Source organism: Microtus pennsylvanicus, chromosome 3 (assembly GCF_037038515.1).
Source record: "Microtus pennsylvanicus isolate mMicPen1 chromosome 3, mMicPen1.hap1, whole genome shotgun sequence".
NCBI classification, from domain to species: domain Eukaryota; kingdom Metazoa; phylum Chordata; class Mammalia; order Rodentia; family Cricetidae; genus Microtus; species Microtus pennsylvanicus.
In genome coordinates, this window is record NC_134581.1 from 1,972,293 (window position 1) to 1,990,000 (window position 17,708).

Sequence of the window (17,708 nt, forward strand, 5' to 3'; positions counted from 1 at the left end):
CCCGCTACAACGGTTGGTGAAAGGGAGTCACAGAACTCAGTTTAGGCAGAGGCTGCCTTTCCCCACGCACCCCTCACTCAACTGGTCAGGGCTGCCAGTGGGCAAGGTGGAACAGACCATCCCACTGGCAGTTACTACAAGTCTGTCAACCCCATGTCCCCGCTGCATGCAGAGCACAGAGGTGTGGGGACCCCCAGACAGGGTCACCCAAGAGGGATTATTAATGAAGGGGTCAGGTCAGGCGAGGACATATTAGTGCTATTGCAGTGTGGGGCAGAGAGAGGGCACTCCCAGGTGGGCTGTGGGGAGAGGGAGGAGAGAAAATCTGCTCCGTAGGAAACCATTCTCCTGGCACTCTGCATCTCCGTGGATAGCACAGTTGCTGTGTGACTTAGCAGAGGCACAGGAAGGTCGTTGGTCCTCACGGACTGCAGGTACCATAGCCTGCGAGCTTCCCTTCCCTTCCCTTCCCTTCCCTTCCCTTCCCTTCCCTTCCCTTCCCTTCCCTTCCCTTCCCTTCCCTTCCCTTCCCTTCCCTTCCCTTCTGGTTTACATTGCTCACAGTGGAACCTAGGCAATTCTGGCACTTGTGATAGAACTAAAAGTGTGTGTGTGTGTGTGTGTGTGTGTGTGTGTGTATGTGCATGCATGTGCGCACACATGTATGGCAGGTGTGCATTCCTGTGCACTCACACTTTGAAGCTAGAAGAGGTCACTGGGAGTGTGACTTTATCCTTCTCTGAGACAGGTCTCACTGAACCTAAGAGGGAAGCCAGCAAACCCCAGAGATCCCCTCTCTGTTCTCCCACGGATCCAAGGTTACTGATACGCATGTCCACACACCTAACTTTTTGTTTTGTTTTGTTTTCCAAGATAGGATTTTGCTGTGTAACAGCCATGACTGTCCTGAAACTCACTCTGTGGACCAGGCTGACCTCACACTCACAGAGATCTGCCTGTCTCTGCCTCCTGAGTGCTGGGCTTAAAGGCATGTGTCACCACTGCCTGGCTCACATCTGGCTTTTTATGTGGGTGCTGGGGATTTGAAATCAGCTCACATCTTCTGGTGTTACTGTGTATTTAGTATACATTTTATATGGAGTCAGTGTGTATAGTTTTCTTAATTGTGTGATGAGTTAGCATCTGTATTAGTCACTAAGTATAATTTTTAATGAATGTAGTTGGAGCTGTGTCCGCTTATGGGTGGTCCTGTTGTACCACATGGTATATAGTCGTCTGTTGGTGGATGTTTGGATAGTAGGTTGTTTCTTTTGTTGTTGTTTTCCATAAATACACAAATAAATACAATAAAATCTGTAATGACTTTTATATTCACATTGGTTCAAAGATCCTTTAGAGACAAGTATTAGTAAAGTGGCAGTGAACATCTAGATACATTTTGTTTAATTTTCTTCTTGGGACAAACTCATGAAAATAATACTGTGATGTCAGTGTGTAGACATTTGCATTCCTTGTTGCTGGTTTGTTTTCTGGAAGGTGGTGGGTTGCAGAGTCCGTCCGTGGTGCGTGAAAATGCCTGATTCTCCAGATGTGTTCACAGCTGAGTTCTTTCCGTCTTTCAGCTTTAGTAAATTGGAAATAGGGACGTCTCTTGTTAATTTTTACTTGTTCTCTTAGTGGCCTTGAACATCTTTTCTGGTGGGGTTGGTGTGCTTTTGAGAGTTGTGTTTGCTGCCTGTGGTGGTTTGTTGTTGTTTGGTTTGTCCCCCGCCCCTTGAGTCCTGGTAACTCTGCAGCTAAGGGATGTTAACTCTTGCTTGCCATATGTTGCCAATACTGATGAGGGTCTGCTTTGGATAGTGAATGGCACAGAGTCTCCTAAGTGAGAATAAGTAGTGAGCAATGTTTATTATGGGTTTCTGAGTGAAAAAATGAAATTTATGCTCTGTCAATGCTGAAGTATGTGTGGGCAGCCCGGATATGGTGGTTCTGTTGAATTTGTCCATGTTGGGTCTATGGTCTAAGTTCATGAGGACAACTGGCCAGGTCTCTCCTGGGTTTCTATGAGTTCTCCCGTACCTGCTTGAAGAGAAGCCTGCTCTGGCTTTCTCGGCAAGATTGTTTTATGACCTGATAATTATGAATAAGGTAGATTATTAACTACATCAGTGTAGACATGTTCAGCTGCGCTGACCTTTGATGCATGTCCACACATTCTGAACACTGCTCTTTCTCGTCCCGGAGTTCTCCTCTACTCCAGCCGGAAGCCTTGTGGTCATGTGTGATGCACAGAGGTTGTCATTCCCCAGCCGCCATTAGTAGCTGTTTGGAAGCACGAGCTGATGCCGCCATAAATCTCCGCCTCTTGGTCTAGACCATTGCTAACACAGCCAATCTGGTCTGATCTTAGAAGCTGAGCAGGTCCAGCCTTGCATGAAAGAATGATGGTGACCTTTGGTCTCCATGGATCTTCACAGGGCATCCTGATGCATCTGGAGATCAAACACCTGACCAAAGCAGTTTAGGGGAGGCCGAGGTTGGAGCCTGAGGCAGCTGGTCACATGACATCCACAGCCAAGAGCAGAGAGAGAAAATGGGCCCAAGCTGCCTGCTAGCCTCTTGAGCTCAGTCAGCTTTCTTCATTCTTGTACATTTCATGGCCCAGCCTAGGTGCCACCCACAATGAATTGCATCTCCCTACACCAGTTCACAGCTGTGAATCTCCCACCATCGTAGCTGCAGCCAACCTTTCCAGACACTTCCTCAACTGAGACTCTCCTCTAAGCAGCATCTGAATTGTGGCAAGTTGACGTTTAAAACTAACTGTCACACAGGCATTTCCAAGACATTGTTAGCCAGGCAGTGGTGGTGAGTTCAAGGCCATCCTGGTCTACAAAGCCAGTTCCAAGACAATCAAGGCTACATAGAGAAACCTGAAAAACAAAACAAAATCCAAGACATTGTTATGGAAGTTAGTATTTGAGCATCAATGGAGAACGCAGCTCCAGTCAGGAGAGAGTGTATAATTTAAACCCTAAATTAATCTCAAAAGCCTGTTAAAGGCCAGACCCAAACAAAGCCTACACCATTTCCAGGGCAGGGAGAGAGGTTGATCAGTCCACACCAGACAACCTGTGTCTGTTCGGATGCTTTGGTGCTGGAGGGCAGGTTCATGGGCAGGAAGCTGTCCTGCTGGAGCAGTTCTGTGTGCATGCATGCTTTCAGACGTTGGAGTCTTTGAAACTGATGGAGGCACACACAGTCTTAAGAGTTAGTAAAGTATCGGGTCTGTCCTGGAGAATCCCAGCTCACGGGTGAAGAAGGGAGACAACACACCATGCTTGGGAGGTCCGGTAGTGGGAGTATGAGACAGGGGGTCACACGCCATCTCAAGTCCAGACGCAGAGACTGACCAGTGCCGCGTAGGCTCCTGTGCCCATGGAGCTGATGCCGTCCCCACCGTGAGGGACTGGGAGCCAGAGTCAGTACTTTCTCCGTCAGGTTGTTTTCCTGACACTCGGTCACAGCCATGAAGAAAATGACTGCTTCAGAATGTGAAAGTCACCGCTTCCCTACAGTCCCACCTAAGGAGCCAAGCCAAGGGTTGTAGCAGTGGGAGCGAGGCCGAGCTCTCCCTGTGTGTGTGTGACCAGTAGCCGCGCAGGGGGGTGTTGGGCAGTGCAACCCCTCTCTGTGCTCTAAACCAGACTTTCCTGTCTCTACCATCCCAGGGGGCCCTGGAAAGGAAGAAAGAAGCGTGGGGGAGGGCTGGTTCTTCCCCTGAGGGGCTGGCCTGGAGTTAGAATTCCTGATTTCTTACATACCTGGAAGTTAGTCTGTGTCCATGCAACACAGGCAGACTGGGCAAGCAGTCCAGTGACTGCAAGGATGAAGGCAGGGAATGTCCGTTCAGTGTGTGACACAGGCCTGTCAGTGGCTGCACTTTCTTGGTCTTTGGTCTTTTGTCAGAGCTGATAAGTTTGCATACATTACAGACTCACCTACAGGATCCTGAAGTGTGAACTCTGCCCCTTAGCCCTTTGTTTACTCCCCTGGGAGGAATATCTCCTCCTGCCCAGGGAATGCCTCAGCAAGGGCTTCTAGTTTAACAGTCAAAGATTTCATGCGCACAGCTGCCATTCAGCCCCAACTGTGAGACCCCCCCACCTCTCAGCACATCTAGGGAAAGTGATGAGAACCACTGTGTTCACAATTGCTTCTCTCTCCCTACCTTGCAATAAAAAGTTTAAGAGAAGCCCAGGATCCCTTCACCTGGAACCCCCTGGTTCTGTCAGATCTCTGATCTGATTCAGTTCCTCTGCACCTGTCACTGGAGAGAAAGTGGAAACACTGATCAGGGTTGTTTGTTTTGTGACTGCTGAGTAGTTTTTTTATTCTGTTTTTTTTTGGGGGGGGGTTGCTTTTGTTCTCTTATCTTTGAAACATTTAATTTTGCCAAATTAAATGTCAGACCCCAGCATCTACAATATAACAAACTTGGGCCCCATGAGCACCTGTATCTCTGAAGAACACAAAGAATACAAAGACCTGCTTTCATGCACTGCACAACACACACACACACACATACACACATACATACACACATACACACACACATACACACACACATACACACACACATACACACACACACACATACACACACACGAACACACCCACACATGCAAATGCGCACACGCATGCATATAGTCATACAGATACATACAAGTTAATTAGTTCTTTTTTAAAAAACCAAAATGGAGAAAGTAATAAATTGTGTATCTATTAGTAAATAGGATTTAGTAGAATTAGGTGAGGAGATGCTTAGGCCAGCCCCTCCTGTGCAGAGGGCAGTCATTAAAGTGAGCCTTTCCCTGCTGATGGGAGCCCTGCCTGCCTCTCTGTGTGTCCTTAACCTAGTTTGGCAGCTGCTCCCAGGAAACACAGCTCTTTCCTGCTTCCCGTGGTTGTCATTGTTCTTGCTGCATCATTAGCAGTGGAATTTAGACAGATTTCTATTTCAATTGTGTGTGTATAGACATTTAGTGCACACCTTTAGTCCCAGCCCTTGTAGGGTCCAACCACCCAGGCACCACGTAGGGACAGATCAGCTAAGGGAAACGTACCTATTGTTCCAAAGGAAATCCCTTACACACCAACCATTGTAGATAGAATCACCTACCAGTACACACTCATCCTGACAAATGCCAGCCAACCTGGGGTCCTGAACCTTAGAAATCCCTCCCCCAACCTGTGCTATTATAAAAACCCCACCCCAACTGAGCCTGAGACACTCTGTGCCCGTGCCTTGGACACGTGGAGAGTCCAAGTTCAAATTTGAATAAGAATAAAGACTCTTTGCTTCTTTTTTTTTTTTTTGGATTTTTCGAGACAGGGTTTCTCTGTAGCTTTTTGGTTCCTGTCCTGGAACTAGCTCTTGTAGACCAGGCTGGCCTCAAACTCACAGAGATCCGCCTGCCTCTGCCTCCCTAGTGCTGGGATTAAAGGCATGCACCACCACCGCCTGGCTTAAGACTCTTTGCTTTTGACTTGGTCTCCTTGTTGGTTTTTGGGGGACTCCACGATTTAGTCCTAACAGCCCCCAGGAGGCAGAACCATGGAGATAGATCTTAACGAGTGTGAAGCCAGCTTGGTTTATCTACATAAAAAGTTCCAAGTAAGCCAGGGCTATGTAGTGAGATCTTGTCTAAAAAAATGATATTTATAAAATTTATTATTTATATAAATTTATATTTCTATAAGGTTAATTATATATTAAGTTTATGTAATTTATTTTATATAGTAAATTTATATTTCATATAATTATATATTATATGGAAACATTTATATATATATATGAGAGAGAGAAAATGCATGTGTGTGTGCGTGTGTGAGTGTGTGCGCGCGTGCATGTGTGCGCGCGTGTGTGAGTGTGTGCGCGCGTGCATGTGTGTGTGCATTGTCTGGTCTTCAGCAGAAGCGTTTGTCTGAGTCCCTCATCCGCTGTCCTGGAAGTAGAAGTCCTGACTTGGGTGTAGTAATATGAGTGGCGGGGCTGCGTCCCCAGCACCCCGGCCACCTGCTAGCTTATGCCCCGAAATAACAACACACAAATTGTTTCATTTAAACACTGCTTGGCCCTTTAGCTCTAGCCCTTACTGGCTAATTCTGATATCCAGATCAACCCATCTCTAATAATCTGTGAGCACCGGTCTTACCGGGAAGATTCTAGCCTATGTCTATCCTGGTTCGGAGCTGAATCACGTCTGTCTCAGAGAGCAGAGCTATCCCCGTGTCTGCCCAGGAGAGGGGAGCATGGCGTCTCTGCTCCAGAGAGCAGCTGTCGAGTCTGAGCTCACTTCCTCTTCCTCCCAGCATTCTGTTCTGCTTACTCCACCCACCTATGTTCTAACCTATGAGGGCCAGCCAAGCAGTTTCTTTATTTTTTTAACCAATGACCTTCCCCTATCACTTGGGTTCATACTCGGGGGCCACTTTTAGTGGCATGTGTAGTTTGAGCAAAAGCTTCTGCAGTGGCTTTGCCTAGCAGGGATAGTGCAGTGGCTAGCATATTGCTTTCTTCCCAGAAGGACTGACTTTTGCTTTTTGTTTTAATTTTCAGTAAGCTTGTCAAAGATGACAGTGACTTTATCAACTTTGGATACTTCTGAAAGCTCCTTCACACCCCTGGTGGTCATAGAACTTGCCCAGGATGTCAAAGAAGAAACCAAAGAATGGCTCAAAAACAGAATTGTCGCTAAAAAGAAAGATGGAGGTTAGTGCAGCAGTCACTCTACCAGCCTGGCCATGGTCAGTCCCTGATGTGTGTCGGCAAATGTGTTTACATGCTGTGTCTTGGCTCTCTATTGCCTGTCTGTGGCTTGAAAGAAGATCTTAAATCAGCACTACACTAAAAACCCCACTAGATTGTGGGCCATGGGAGTGGCTTTCCTCATGTTTCTAAAGGCCACGCCTACCACTTGGCACGCGTGAGGTAGGAGTGTCATATGTACTTTTCATGTGAGCAGACATGTCGTGGTGCACCATGGGTTGTTGTGACCCCAAGGGAAGGATACGTCTGGTACCTCCTGTAGACACTGCTGTCCAGACGGGGAAAATGGACGCTGATTCCTAGAATGTGGAGTGAACATCCTGTTAGTGGATGAATCGTCAGAGCTGTGCACAGCACACACACATGAACCTTAAACGTGGCTGCCGTAGTAAAGAGAGGGAAAGTAAGGCATTGGGGACACTGACAACGTCTGACACTGTGGCTTAGCAGGAACTGGGCTGGAGAAAAAGTCGAGGGCTTTGACTAACCAGACAGCTCCTAGAATACATAGAACCACTAGCTGTCCCAGCTGAGGACTGAAGTCAGGCCCTTAACGGTGCTGTAAACCAATGTCTTCAGAATAGACTTTTCAAATCAAGGCGCTTTTAGAAGTAATTGAGCCAAAAGGAAAGACTACTTGCTTGCTGAAGTTTGAACTATTTCCAGCTGGGCCGGAGCCTCCTCGTCGCATTTCTGTGATTTAGGAGTAACTCCAGAGTCCCAGCTTCCTTTGCTTCACCCTATGTCTTCAGGGACTCTCGGGAGAAGGAAGGGACAGATGCACTTTTCCACTTGGGCAGTTATAGGAGAGAGTACCTTGGATCCCTCGGGGAGGATGTGCATTTACTATTTTATCATTATTATTATTTATATTTAGGTTATTTATCATTTTATTTCTAAACTGCTGTTTTAACTGTGGTAATATAACAATGAGGGGCTTGTCAGATTTGAGATGGCTAAGACCAAATGGGAGGGCATTGGGCTCCTGAAGAAAATGCAGGGTCTCCCCAACCTCCACCAGTGCTTCCCAGGAGCCTTAGCCTCACTCTTGGTGAAGGCTGGGTGCTGAGATGGTGGGGCCAGGCTTCTGTGGAGGTCTGCAGGGAGATCCCTCCCCAAGCCTCACATCTAACTCAAGAACAAGGCTTCCAATAATCCAGGTGGCATACTGAATTCCTCGGGGCATCTGACCCATTTAGGAACGAAGAGTGAGTTATAAAGAATCCAGGGGGTTATCTAGGCAGTGACCTGTTGAGGCTGTGCCTGATGAATCCACCTGAGCTCTCTGAACCAGCCCCTTGGGGTCCCTTTCTTAAACAAGAGCCAAAAGAAGAAAGATTGTCACGTGTCTGATCCGAGGGAGATGGAGAAGCAGATGAAGGGTAGCACGTGCCAGGAGGAGGGTGAAGAGCTCAGCCCTCAGAGGCAGAAAGAGATGTCACCCACAAATGAAGAATGTGTTAGAAAGACCGTCTTGTAGGAAAAGCAGCTTTTACAAAGTGAAAACATAAAATCCTGTGTGAAAAATGAAAGTGGTTGAGGTAACATTAGCAAGACCTGCAAGAACAAAGAGCAGAATGTGCTGGCAAAGAAAGTACCAGCAGCCCAGAGGCCGACACCGCCTAGAAGGATGGGTACGGGAGAACTCAGTAGAGATGGACTCTGTATATATTTACCATATTGCAGTGTACATTTCTACCTCTGATTAAGATACTTATATAATGTTTGTGTATTGATATATATTTACCATATTGCAATATATATTTGTACAGTGTTTATATTTGGAGGTCATTATCCTCATTTGTTACACAGTTTATTGTCTTAGTCTTTAAGTTAGATAGATATTGAGAATTATATAGATAAATAGTCATCTAAGTCTGTCATTTATAATTAGACTAATCAGGTTCTCTAGATAGATATATAGAGATTATACTCAGTATAGATAGATAATCTTCGACCTCTTCAAAGAGCTGTAAAAAATGGCCTTTAATCTAACTCAGAGTTTAGTGACAGTAAGACACAATTGCTCCTGGCAACACCGCTCTATTCCCGAGAGAATGTTGAGCACCAAAGACACTCCACCTGGAGCCTTTCTATTTGGCAGAACTGGCCTTTGGGCAAAGAAATGCCCATACCTCAACAACTGACAGAGATACAGAGCGTGCATCAATGGATAAAACAGGACTGTCATATCCTGCCAAGACAGGGTAAGATAGTTTTGAAAAGTTCCTTGCCTTTAATAATGGTATGTCAGTTATGTTAGGCCTTAGCCAAAATTGGTTGACTCAACATTGCAAACAAGACTTTGGGTGATTGCCCAGGTAGTCAGTTGTCTCTGTCAATTGTTGCACATTTTGGATATATCTCGTTTGTTGAGTAGTGTTTATTCCCTTCTCAGATCTTTGACGGAGTTGAAGATTATATAATTGTAGTTACTCTCTACATTATTTGGACTCCTTGAGATAGAATGTTTAGCAAAGCTTTTGTTCTCAATATTGTTTGTTATATTTATTATTTGTTGTTATTGTATATAGTTGTATTTGGTTTAGTTCTGTCTTATTTAGACAAAAAGGGGAGATGTAGGGATAAGTCCCGCCCCTTGGGGGGCGTGTTCACCTCGGGCTAATGTTTGCCTATAAATTTGGCGAGCGTGCTCCCAGCCACCCCTTCTGCTTTCCTGGTCTCCGTGGGAACGGTGGTTCTGTAAGTCTATTTCGCCATTAAAGCTGTATATATATTTTTACAATCTGTCTGCATTCGTTTACGCCGTTACAATCAGGCAGAGGGACTCTGCTCACAGGAATGGCTTTGTTGCCCACTCTCCAGTTCAGTGCTTGTGTTAGTAGGGGCTACAGAGATGGTTCATGTAGGAGATAGAAAGATGGTTCAGTGGGGGCTGGAAAGACAGTGGTGGCTCGGGAGATGGGTTGGTAGGGGCTGGGGAGATGGGTCGGTAGGGGCTGGGGAGATGGGTCGGTAGGGGCTGGGGAGATGGGTCGGTAGGGGCTGGGGAGATGGGTCGGTAGGGGCTGGGGAGATGGGTCGGTAGGGGCTGGGGAGATGGGTCGGTAGGGGCTGGGGAGATGGGTCGGTAGGGGCTGGGGAGATGGGTCGGTAGGGGCTGGGGAGATGGGTCAGTGGTGCCTAGGGAGATGGGTCAGTGGGAAAAGTGCTTGGCATATAAGCAGGAGGACCTCTTTTTATCTCTGACACATTGGTGAAATTCTGTAATACCAGAACAGGGGCTGCAGATTCAGGGGAATCCCCTATGAGCTACTGGCTAGACATTCTAGCTAAATTGGTGAGTTTCAGTTCAGTGAGAGACTGTGTCTCAAAAAGTAAGGAGGAGGACAATTGAAGAAGACAGTCGACATCAACCTCTCGTCCACATGTGCACATCCACACGTCTGTTCACATGTACACTTGTGTGCACACATATGCACAAACACAAGCATTAACTTCTATCCCAACTTCCTTATCTTCCTTTTTACTTGGATAACAGTTTTAAATTGCTAATATAATTTCATTTCCTTATACCAAGAAGAAACATTGTATCTTTATAGATTTTCATTTTCTGAAAGTTTGTGTCTGCTTTGTTCTGTACTGCGCTGTCTTGTGTTTGACAGGTGCCCAGTTGCTGTTTAGACCACTGTTAAATAAGTGTGAGAAGGAAACAATAGGAAACCAGAATTTGTACCTCATTGGTGCCTCCAACATCAGACTGTTGCTTGGGGCAGAAGCGGTGGGGCTGGTGAAGGAGTGCACAGATGCGGCCATGCGGGCCTTCACCTACGGGACCCGCCACAGCTTCAAAGGCTTCCATGGTAAGCAGAGGATTGGTTTGCTGTAGAGACGTGTTTGATGGGATTAGGGCTCTACCAGCACCGGGTAGTCAAAATCTAGGCTTTGTGGGCCTTGCTCTGCTCTGCTGTTTTGAGCAAAACAGTAGCCCTGGACCTTAAGGAGATGATGAACCGGCTGTGTGGAGTCCTTGAGCCGTAACTTACCTCCCTGGGGTGGATGAACACAAGTTAGAATGGATGCCTGTTTACATTGTTCTAATTTCAGTAATAAATATGCGTGGACAGATGCAAGAGTTCAGGATTTAGGAACCTCACTTCTTAAGTTTTCTGGCTCCTTCTGATGTGGCGGGATGATGGGCATGTCCTGGCATTTAAGGGCATCTCAAAGAGAATATTCTGGAGAGAACCAGGGCCTCAGGCTGTCTGAAGGAGGGGCCCTTGTTTCAAGTGCATGGGCTTCTGGCAGCGCTGATGGAGTTAGAACATGGACTTAGGCCTTCGGTACTAACTCACTGTAAAGCTTTTCGCCTCAATGATACTGTGATCTGGGTAACATTTTCCTCAATAAAAAGATTTATCTGTCAGAGCTGCTGTTTTCTTACAGACTTTATTCTCCACGGTGCTTGGTTCCAGGATGGAGTGAGGCCAATGTGACAGTTTGGTAGGGCCTTTCCTGTTTAAGCCAGCTTTTCCACCTATGTTAGAAACATTGGTGCAGTTCAAAATGTGCAAGCTTAGACAACCCCCCCTCTCTCTCTCCCTTCCTCCCTCCCTCCCTCCCTCCCTCCCTCCCTCCCTCCCCCCCTCCCTCCCTCCCCCATTAAACACGTCCTGCATTCAAAGAGTGTAGTCTCTGACCATTGGCTTCAAGTAAGACCAGGGCAATGTGTGCTGATGGACTTTGGTGCCAGAGAAACTTTGAAATGACTGAAGGCAGAGTTAGAAATCAGAGTGGACGCGGTACCCTCATATCCAAAGTGCTTTGCCGCCTGTTAACTTTCCAGTTGTACTTTGGCAGCTCCGTAGGTTGTTTATGTTTATGGCATTTCTATAACCACAAGCATAAGTTAATAACGTAATTAACGCTATTACTTTTACATTGCTACTAGAAAGTAACCAGAAAGTTTTGTTGTGTTTTAGATAACAATGACGACTTCCTCACAATGGCCGAGTGTCAGTTCATTATCAAACATGAACTTGAGAATCTTAGAGCTAGAGATGAGAAGATGATCCCTGGCTACCCCCAGGCCAAACTGTACCCCGGGAAGTCACTGAGTAAGTCTCCGAAAGCCAGCTTCTCACCTATCTACTCTTAACACTCTTTATTAATCATGATTGTTCAGAGAATTTACAGCCTCCTGTTGCCTGTAAGTCGCCTGCTTTGTCCTGTTGCTACATCTAGCCAGCTGGAAGTTGCATGCAAATCAGGCTCTTATTGGCCACACCAAGTCAGCAAAACTCACTTTATAGTCAATGAAAATCCGCGTGGGCGGGGCATGAAAGGCAGGCATGGCCTCATCCTTGAACAAGTCCTGCTCTTGTTCTCCCAGACCTCAGGGAGGTGACCTTAAACAGAGTCGCGTAGGGCATCCTAACAAAGCAGGTAGCATGGGTGAGCATTGGTGTAACAGTCCTGTGATGGGGATGGTGGCTTCAGAATGGAGCACACCAGTGTACTGCAGCAAGGTCTTGGAGCTCTGGTCCCTGCATCTGGTTTTCTTTTTAACTCCATCCCCTCTTCCACCCTCCCATTCCCCAACTCCCCCAACCTCATGATACAGAGTTTCACTCTAGACCAGGCTAGCCTCAAACTCACAGAGATCACCTGACTGTGTCACAAGTGTTGGGATTACAGGTGTGTGTCCCTGCACCTGGCCTGGTTTCAGCCTCCATGCAAGAGAGCAGAGCCTCAAGACTCACTCCATGTTTCCTTGATGTGCTCTCAAGCCTGTCTGCACAAAGCAAGGTCCAGGCAAAGGCTGCCTGCCAGGTTTGCTGCTTTGCGCCTTCCCGCCTGGTTTGCTGCTGTGCGCCTGCCTGCCAGGTTTGCTGCTGTGCACCTGCCTGCCTGCCTGCCTGCCTGCCTGCCTGGTTTGCTGCTGTGCACCTTCAGGCTCTGTGGATAGGACAGGTTCTCATTTGCATGTTTTCACAGTATTGATTTCTGTGGACATCAGGCCTTTTCATCTGTTTGTGATAAAGTATTCAGAGGTTGGGTCTCTGCCTGCCTGGGCCTCTGTTCTGAACCCATATGATACTGTCCTCCATAGAAAGGGCAGGCCTCCCATGGGCTTCAGCAAAGCCTGGCGTATCAACCTGCTTTACAACTGAGCACGTCCTGCTGTATTTAGGATGTGCAGAGCAATCCAGTATGAGGAATAGGTTCCCAAGAGCCAGTCAAAGAACTGGGGACAGCCCCTGCTCCTGAAGCCGGGAGTCCCACGTCTAGAACAAGCTACTCAACTCTTACATATTTGCAGAGGGCCTCGGCTAGTCCCATGCTCCCTGGTTGTTGGCTCAGATTTCAGTGGCTTATAATTTTTAAAGTCTTAAAACAATCTTTTAAAATTTACACAACATAAAGCAAGAAAACACTTCCCTGGGGCAATTTACACATTTCATCTTTATTTTCTCTAAAGGGAGATCATGAGAAAAAGAGAGACATAATTTTTCTGTGTCTGAATTTGAGGATGAGTTGAATTTTTGTTAGGTATCCTTTCTGCCCTATGGTGCAATCTCCCCAGCACTTCTCTTCCTTACTGCACACCCTCCGAAAGGTATTGCTCAAGAGAGCACTCCTCAAACACAGGGACTGTAGAGACATACCCACCATCTCAAGAGAGCACTCTTCACACACGGGGACTGTAGAGACACTCCCGCCATCTCAAGAGAATACTCTTCACACATGGGGACTGTAGAGACACACCCACCATCTCAAGAGAACACTCTTCACACATGGGGACTGTAGAGACACTCCCGCCATCTCAAGAGAGCACTCTTCACACATGGGGACTGTAGAGACACTCCCGCCATCTCAAGAGAACACTCTTCACACACGGGGACTGTAGAGACACTCCCGCCATCTCAAGAGAACACTCTTCACACATGGGGACTGTAGAGACACTCCCGCCATCTCAAGAGAACACACTTCACACATGGGGACTGTAGAGACACTCCCGCCATCTCAAGAGAGCACTCTTCACACACGGGGACTGTAGAGACACTCCCGCCATCTCAAGAGAACACTCTTCACACATGGGGACTGTAGAGACACTCCCGCCATCTCAAGAGAACACTCTTCACACATGGGGACTGTAGAGACACACCCGTCATCTCAAGAGAACACTCTTCACTGACACAGGGACTGTAGAGACACACTTGTCATCTCAAGAGAACACTCTTCTTTTTTTAAAAAATATTTATTATTGTGTATATAATATTCTGTCTACATGTATGCCTGCAGGCCAGAAGAGGGCACCAGACCTCATTACCATTACAGATGGTTGTGAACCACCATGTGGTTGTGGGGAATTGAACTCAGGACCTTTGGAAGAGCAGGCAATGCTCTTAACCACTGAGCCATCTCTCCAGCCCCAAGAGAACACTCTTCACACATGGGGATTGTAGAGACACACCCGCCACCTAAAGAGAGCACTACACACGGTGACTGAAGAGACACACCCGCCACCTAAAGAGAGCTCTTCACACACGTGGGGACTGTAGAGACACACCCGCCACCTAAAGAGAGCTCTTCACACACGTGGGGACTGTAGAGACACACCCGCCACCTAAAGAGAGCTCTTCACACACATGGGGACTGTAGAGCCACACTTGCCATCTTACATCTTAACTGTTGTGGATGTTTGCTCATCTAGATTTCCTAGTTAATTCTTGTGTGTTCCTTTTGTAGGGCACTTGGTATTCCACCATGTGTCTGTTATCATATTGCCGAATAATACATTTCCTCCATTTTTTGAATCATAGAGAAAGTAGGAAGAGTACCAGGAGTGGCCTTTAGATCCCAGGTCTTGGGATAGACACTGACAAGCTGTCCTTCCTGTGCCCATTGTCTTCGGGTCACACACTGGTTTTTACGTGAGATCATCATCAGATCTAGAAAGCATCCGTGCTTCTGCTCAGTTTAGGTTGTGTGTCTGGTCCGTGGCTGTTACCCGACTCTCAGCATCTGTGAGGTTGTGGTTGTCTGTGTCGTGGGTACGGTGAATGGTGCTCTATGGGCCGTGGCTGTTACCCGACTCTCAGCATCTGTGAGGTTGTGGTTGTCTGTGTCGTGGGTACGGTGAATGGTGCTCTATGGGCCGTGGCTGTTACCCGACTCTCAGCATCTGTGAGGTTGTGGTTGTCTGTGTTGTGGTACGGTGAATGGTGCTCCAGTGTGAGCCACTCTTGGTTCCTTCTGCCGAGCTCTACTCATCTAATGAATGTTCCTGCAGAACACCACTCTTACTGCTTTTTCAAATGATAGGAATACTTTATTTTTATTGTGTTTCTGACCATTTATTTCTATTTGGTCTATAATTATTTTTTTCATTTTTTATCATTTGTATTTTGTTGCTATTTTCTTGATCAATCATAATCCTAGAGGTTGTCAACTACGGGAATTTCATCATGTTTCTGCCAATTTGCTTTCTCCCCTGACTCCGTGACCTTTTCTTGCCCCTTTCCATGTTGACCCCTCCCCGCCCCACATGGTCCCTTCTGCTGTGTGTCCTGTCATGTCTCTGGCCTCTGAGCCACGCTGGGCTGTTGTGACAGCTGCATTTTGTTGCTCTCGCTGGTCTCTGTGGCTCTTAGGAGTGGAATGCAGCATTTCTTTCTTCTCGCCCACACAGCAGTTACCTGCTGTCTTCAGTTTTTCCTTTTAGAAGCAGGGTCCCACTCTGTACTCTCGGGTGGCCTAGAACTTGCTGTGCAGTTTGGTTGCTCTTCCCTCTCTCTCCCACTTGCTGGGAAGGCACCTCTGGCTCTGCCTGTCTGATGGTGAGTGTTTTTAGTTTAGTTTTGCTTTTTTATGATTGAGGCAATTTATTAGCCCAGCATCCTTTGTTCTATTGCTTCATGTTGGCAGCTACCACATGTCTCTATCTTGCAACAACCAGAAGTTGACGGAGACACCAGATAGTATCCTGAGCATAGGACACCTCAAAGCCTGCACCCATAGTGACACACTTCCTCCAACAAGGCCATACCCACTCCAACAAAGCCACACCTCCTAATAGTACCATTCCCTATGAGATTTTGGGGGTCAAAGTTCCACACCCTGATACCCAACAGCCACAGGGAACAAGGGCTGTGCTGGTCATCCCTTGCCATGGAACCCTTCATTCCTCTGGCATCTGCTCTCTGGTCAGATCCCAGAGGAGTGGCCTGCTGCTCCCCCTGCACAGAGCCACTGTCAGGATTCCCCAGCATCAGCCAAAGGCAGCTGCACTGTTAGCCGTGTTGTGCCTTACCTAGCTGCAGTGTCCTGCAGTGTCCTGCAGACTGGGTCAGATTTTGTTTGTTTGCTGCTTATTCAGTGGCTCTCGTAGTCCTCCAATACTGATGGGCATTGTTGGCACCCTGCAAGGAGGGAATCTGGCTGAAGTCCCTGCCTTCTTTGTTAGGTCTAAGCACCCTCCTATTTTCCTTTCAAGGTAAGAGTCCTTCCTTGTAATTACAGTCAAGCAGACACAAGGAGGCTGGAGGGTTTTAAAGAAGCCAGCCTCTATTTTTAGAGCTGAAACCAGAACCATGCTCTGGCATTGATGGTGACAAGAAGCTGGCAATTTAGGACTCGAAGCCTCTCCAGAGGCTTCATTTACTGTCCTATTTTTAGAGATGTATAAGCAGGGTCCTCTGCCTGCTGGGGAGCCTGGCACGGTGGAGTCACCTCTTATAGGAGAACCTGGGACTTCAGTGCCACAAGCCAGCCCAGGGTTTAAACACCGGCGCAGCAGTGGGGAAGAAACTGTGATGGAGAGGCCCTGCTGCAGCTGTGCACCCCCACACTGGGGCCAGGACTGGGGGCTTGTGGGCAACCGACTCAAGTCATATTAGCCAAAGAAAAGTCCTCAGAAATTTCAACATAAAGAACTTACAAAATGGCCTTGACAGCACCCAAAGCTGATGTAACTCAAGCCATATGTCTTCTCACCCTTGCAGCTGGTATTTTGGGCTGGTACCTTTTCCAGTCATTAAGAAGGCTTATTCTTCACAGTCCGCCTTTTAAATCATCTCCTCTGGGTAGAGCTTATGTGAGTGACATAACTGTAAGGGAACCTGATTATTTTCCCTCCAGTTAGCACAGCCTACCGTAGGTCTGCCTTTCTTAATGCAAATTCCATCGTACAAACAGCCGTGCTAAAGACACTCATGGGAAAAGTCCCCCAGCTCCCCAGTGTGCCCTTAGGATGGAAAACCCTTCACTAGTAGTAGGTCAGTCTCAGTACCTACAGCAGATCAGAGGTCTGGGTCCGTCAGGCACTGCCAAGAAGCGCTGCTCTGCTTGTGTTTGTCTTTTCCACGTTGTGTGATTTTCCAACCATGTTTGCCACCCAGCTGCATAGAAAGGGAGGAAGCTCAATGTGATTTTTGAAGTTTCTGTTGGAAAGAAAGAAACAAGTGAAAGTGCCTGCTGTCCAGAGACAAAGGAACCGTAGTGCAGGGGCTTAGAACAGGGGCAGCAATGTCAGATGGGTCCAGATTTCAGATTCGTCTGCTGTTGGCCCCAGATGAGAAAAGTTGAAGAGGTGAGAGAATGTATGTGTATAATAATTTCAGTATTGGGGGGACTGGAGAGATGGCGCAGAGGTTAAAAGTGAGCATTACTCTTACAGAGAACGTGGGTTTGGTTCCCAGCACCCACATGGCGGCTCACAACCATCGGTAGTAACTCCAGTTCCGGGGAATTCAGAGCCTCTTCTGACCTCTGGAGGGTCTTAGGTGCTCACATGCCGCAGTGCATATATGCAGGCAAATATTCACACACATAAAGTGGGTATCTAAAGAATTTCAGTATTATTCGCAGTGGCAAAAACCAGGAACAATTATTCTGGGAGACGTTACAGCTGTAAAGGAGAATCCCTCTAGATACATGGTGACACTGAAAA

The 17,708-nt window shown here is 47.2% G+C and overlaps 1 protein-coding gene across 1 annotated transcript in view; it reads left to right on the top strand.

Annotated features, from left to right (window-relative positions):
* The window catches only part of Ano10 (anoctamin 10), a 119,664-nt gene that overhangs the window by 3,735 nt on the left and 98,221 nt on the right, over positions 1-17,708 (top strand). The window contains exons 2-4 of the mRNA XM_075964076.1: positions 6,584-6,736; positions 10,420-10,617; positions 11,737-11,871. Of these exons, the coding sequence (XP_075820191.1) occupies positions 6,598-6,736; positions 10,420-10,617; positions 11,737-11,871 (472 nt within the window). The 5' untranslated portion in view covers positions 6,584-6,597. The remainder of the gene's footprint in view (positions 1-6,583; positions 6,737-10,419; positions 10,618-11,736; positions 11,872-17,708) is intronic.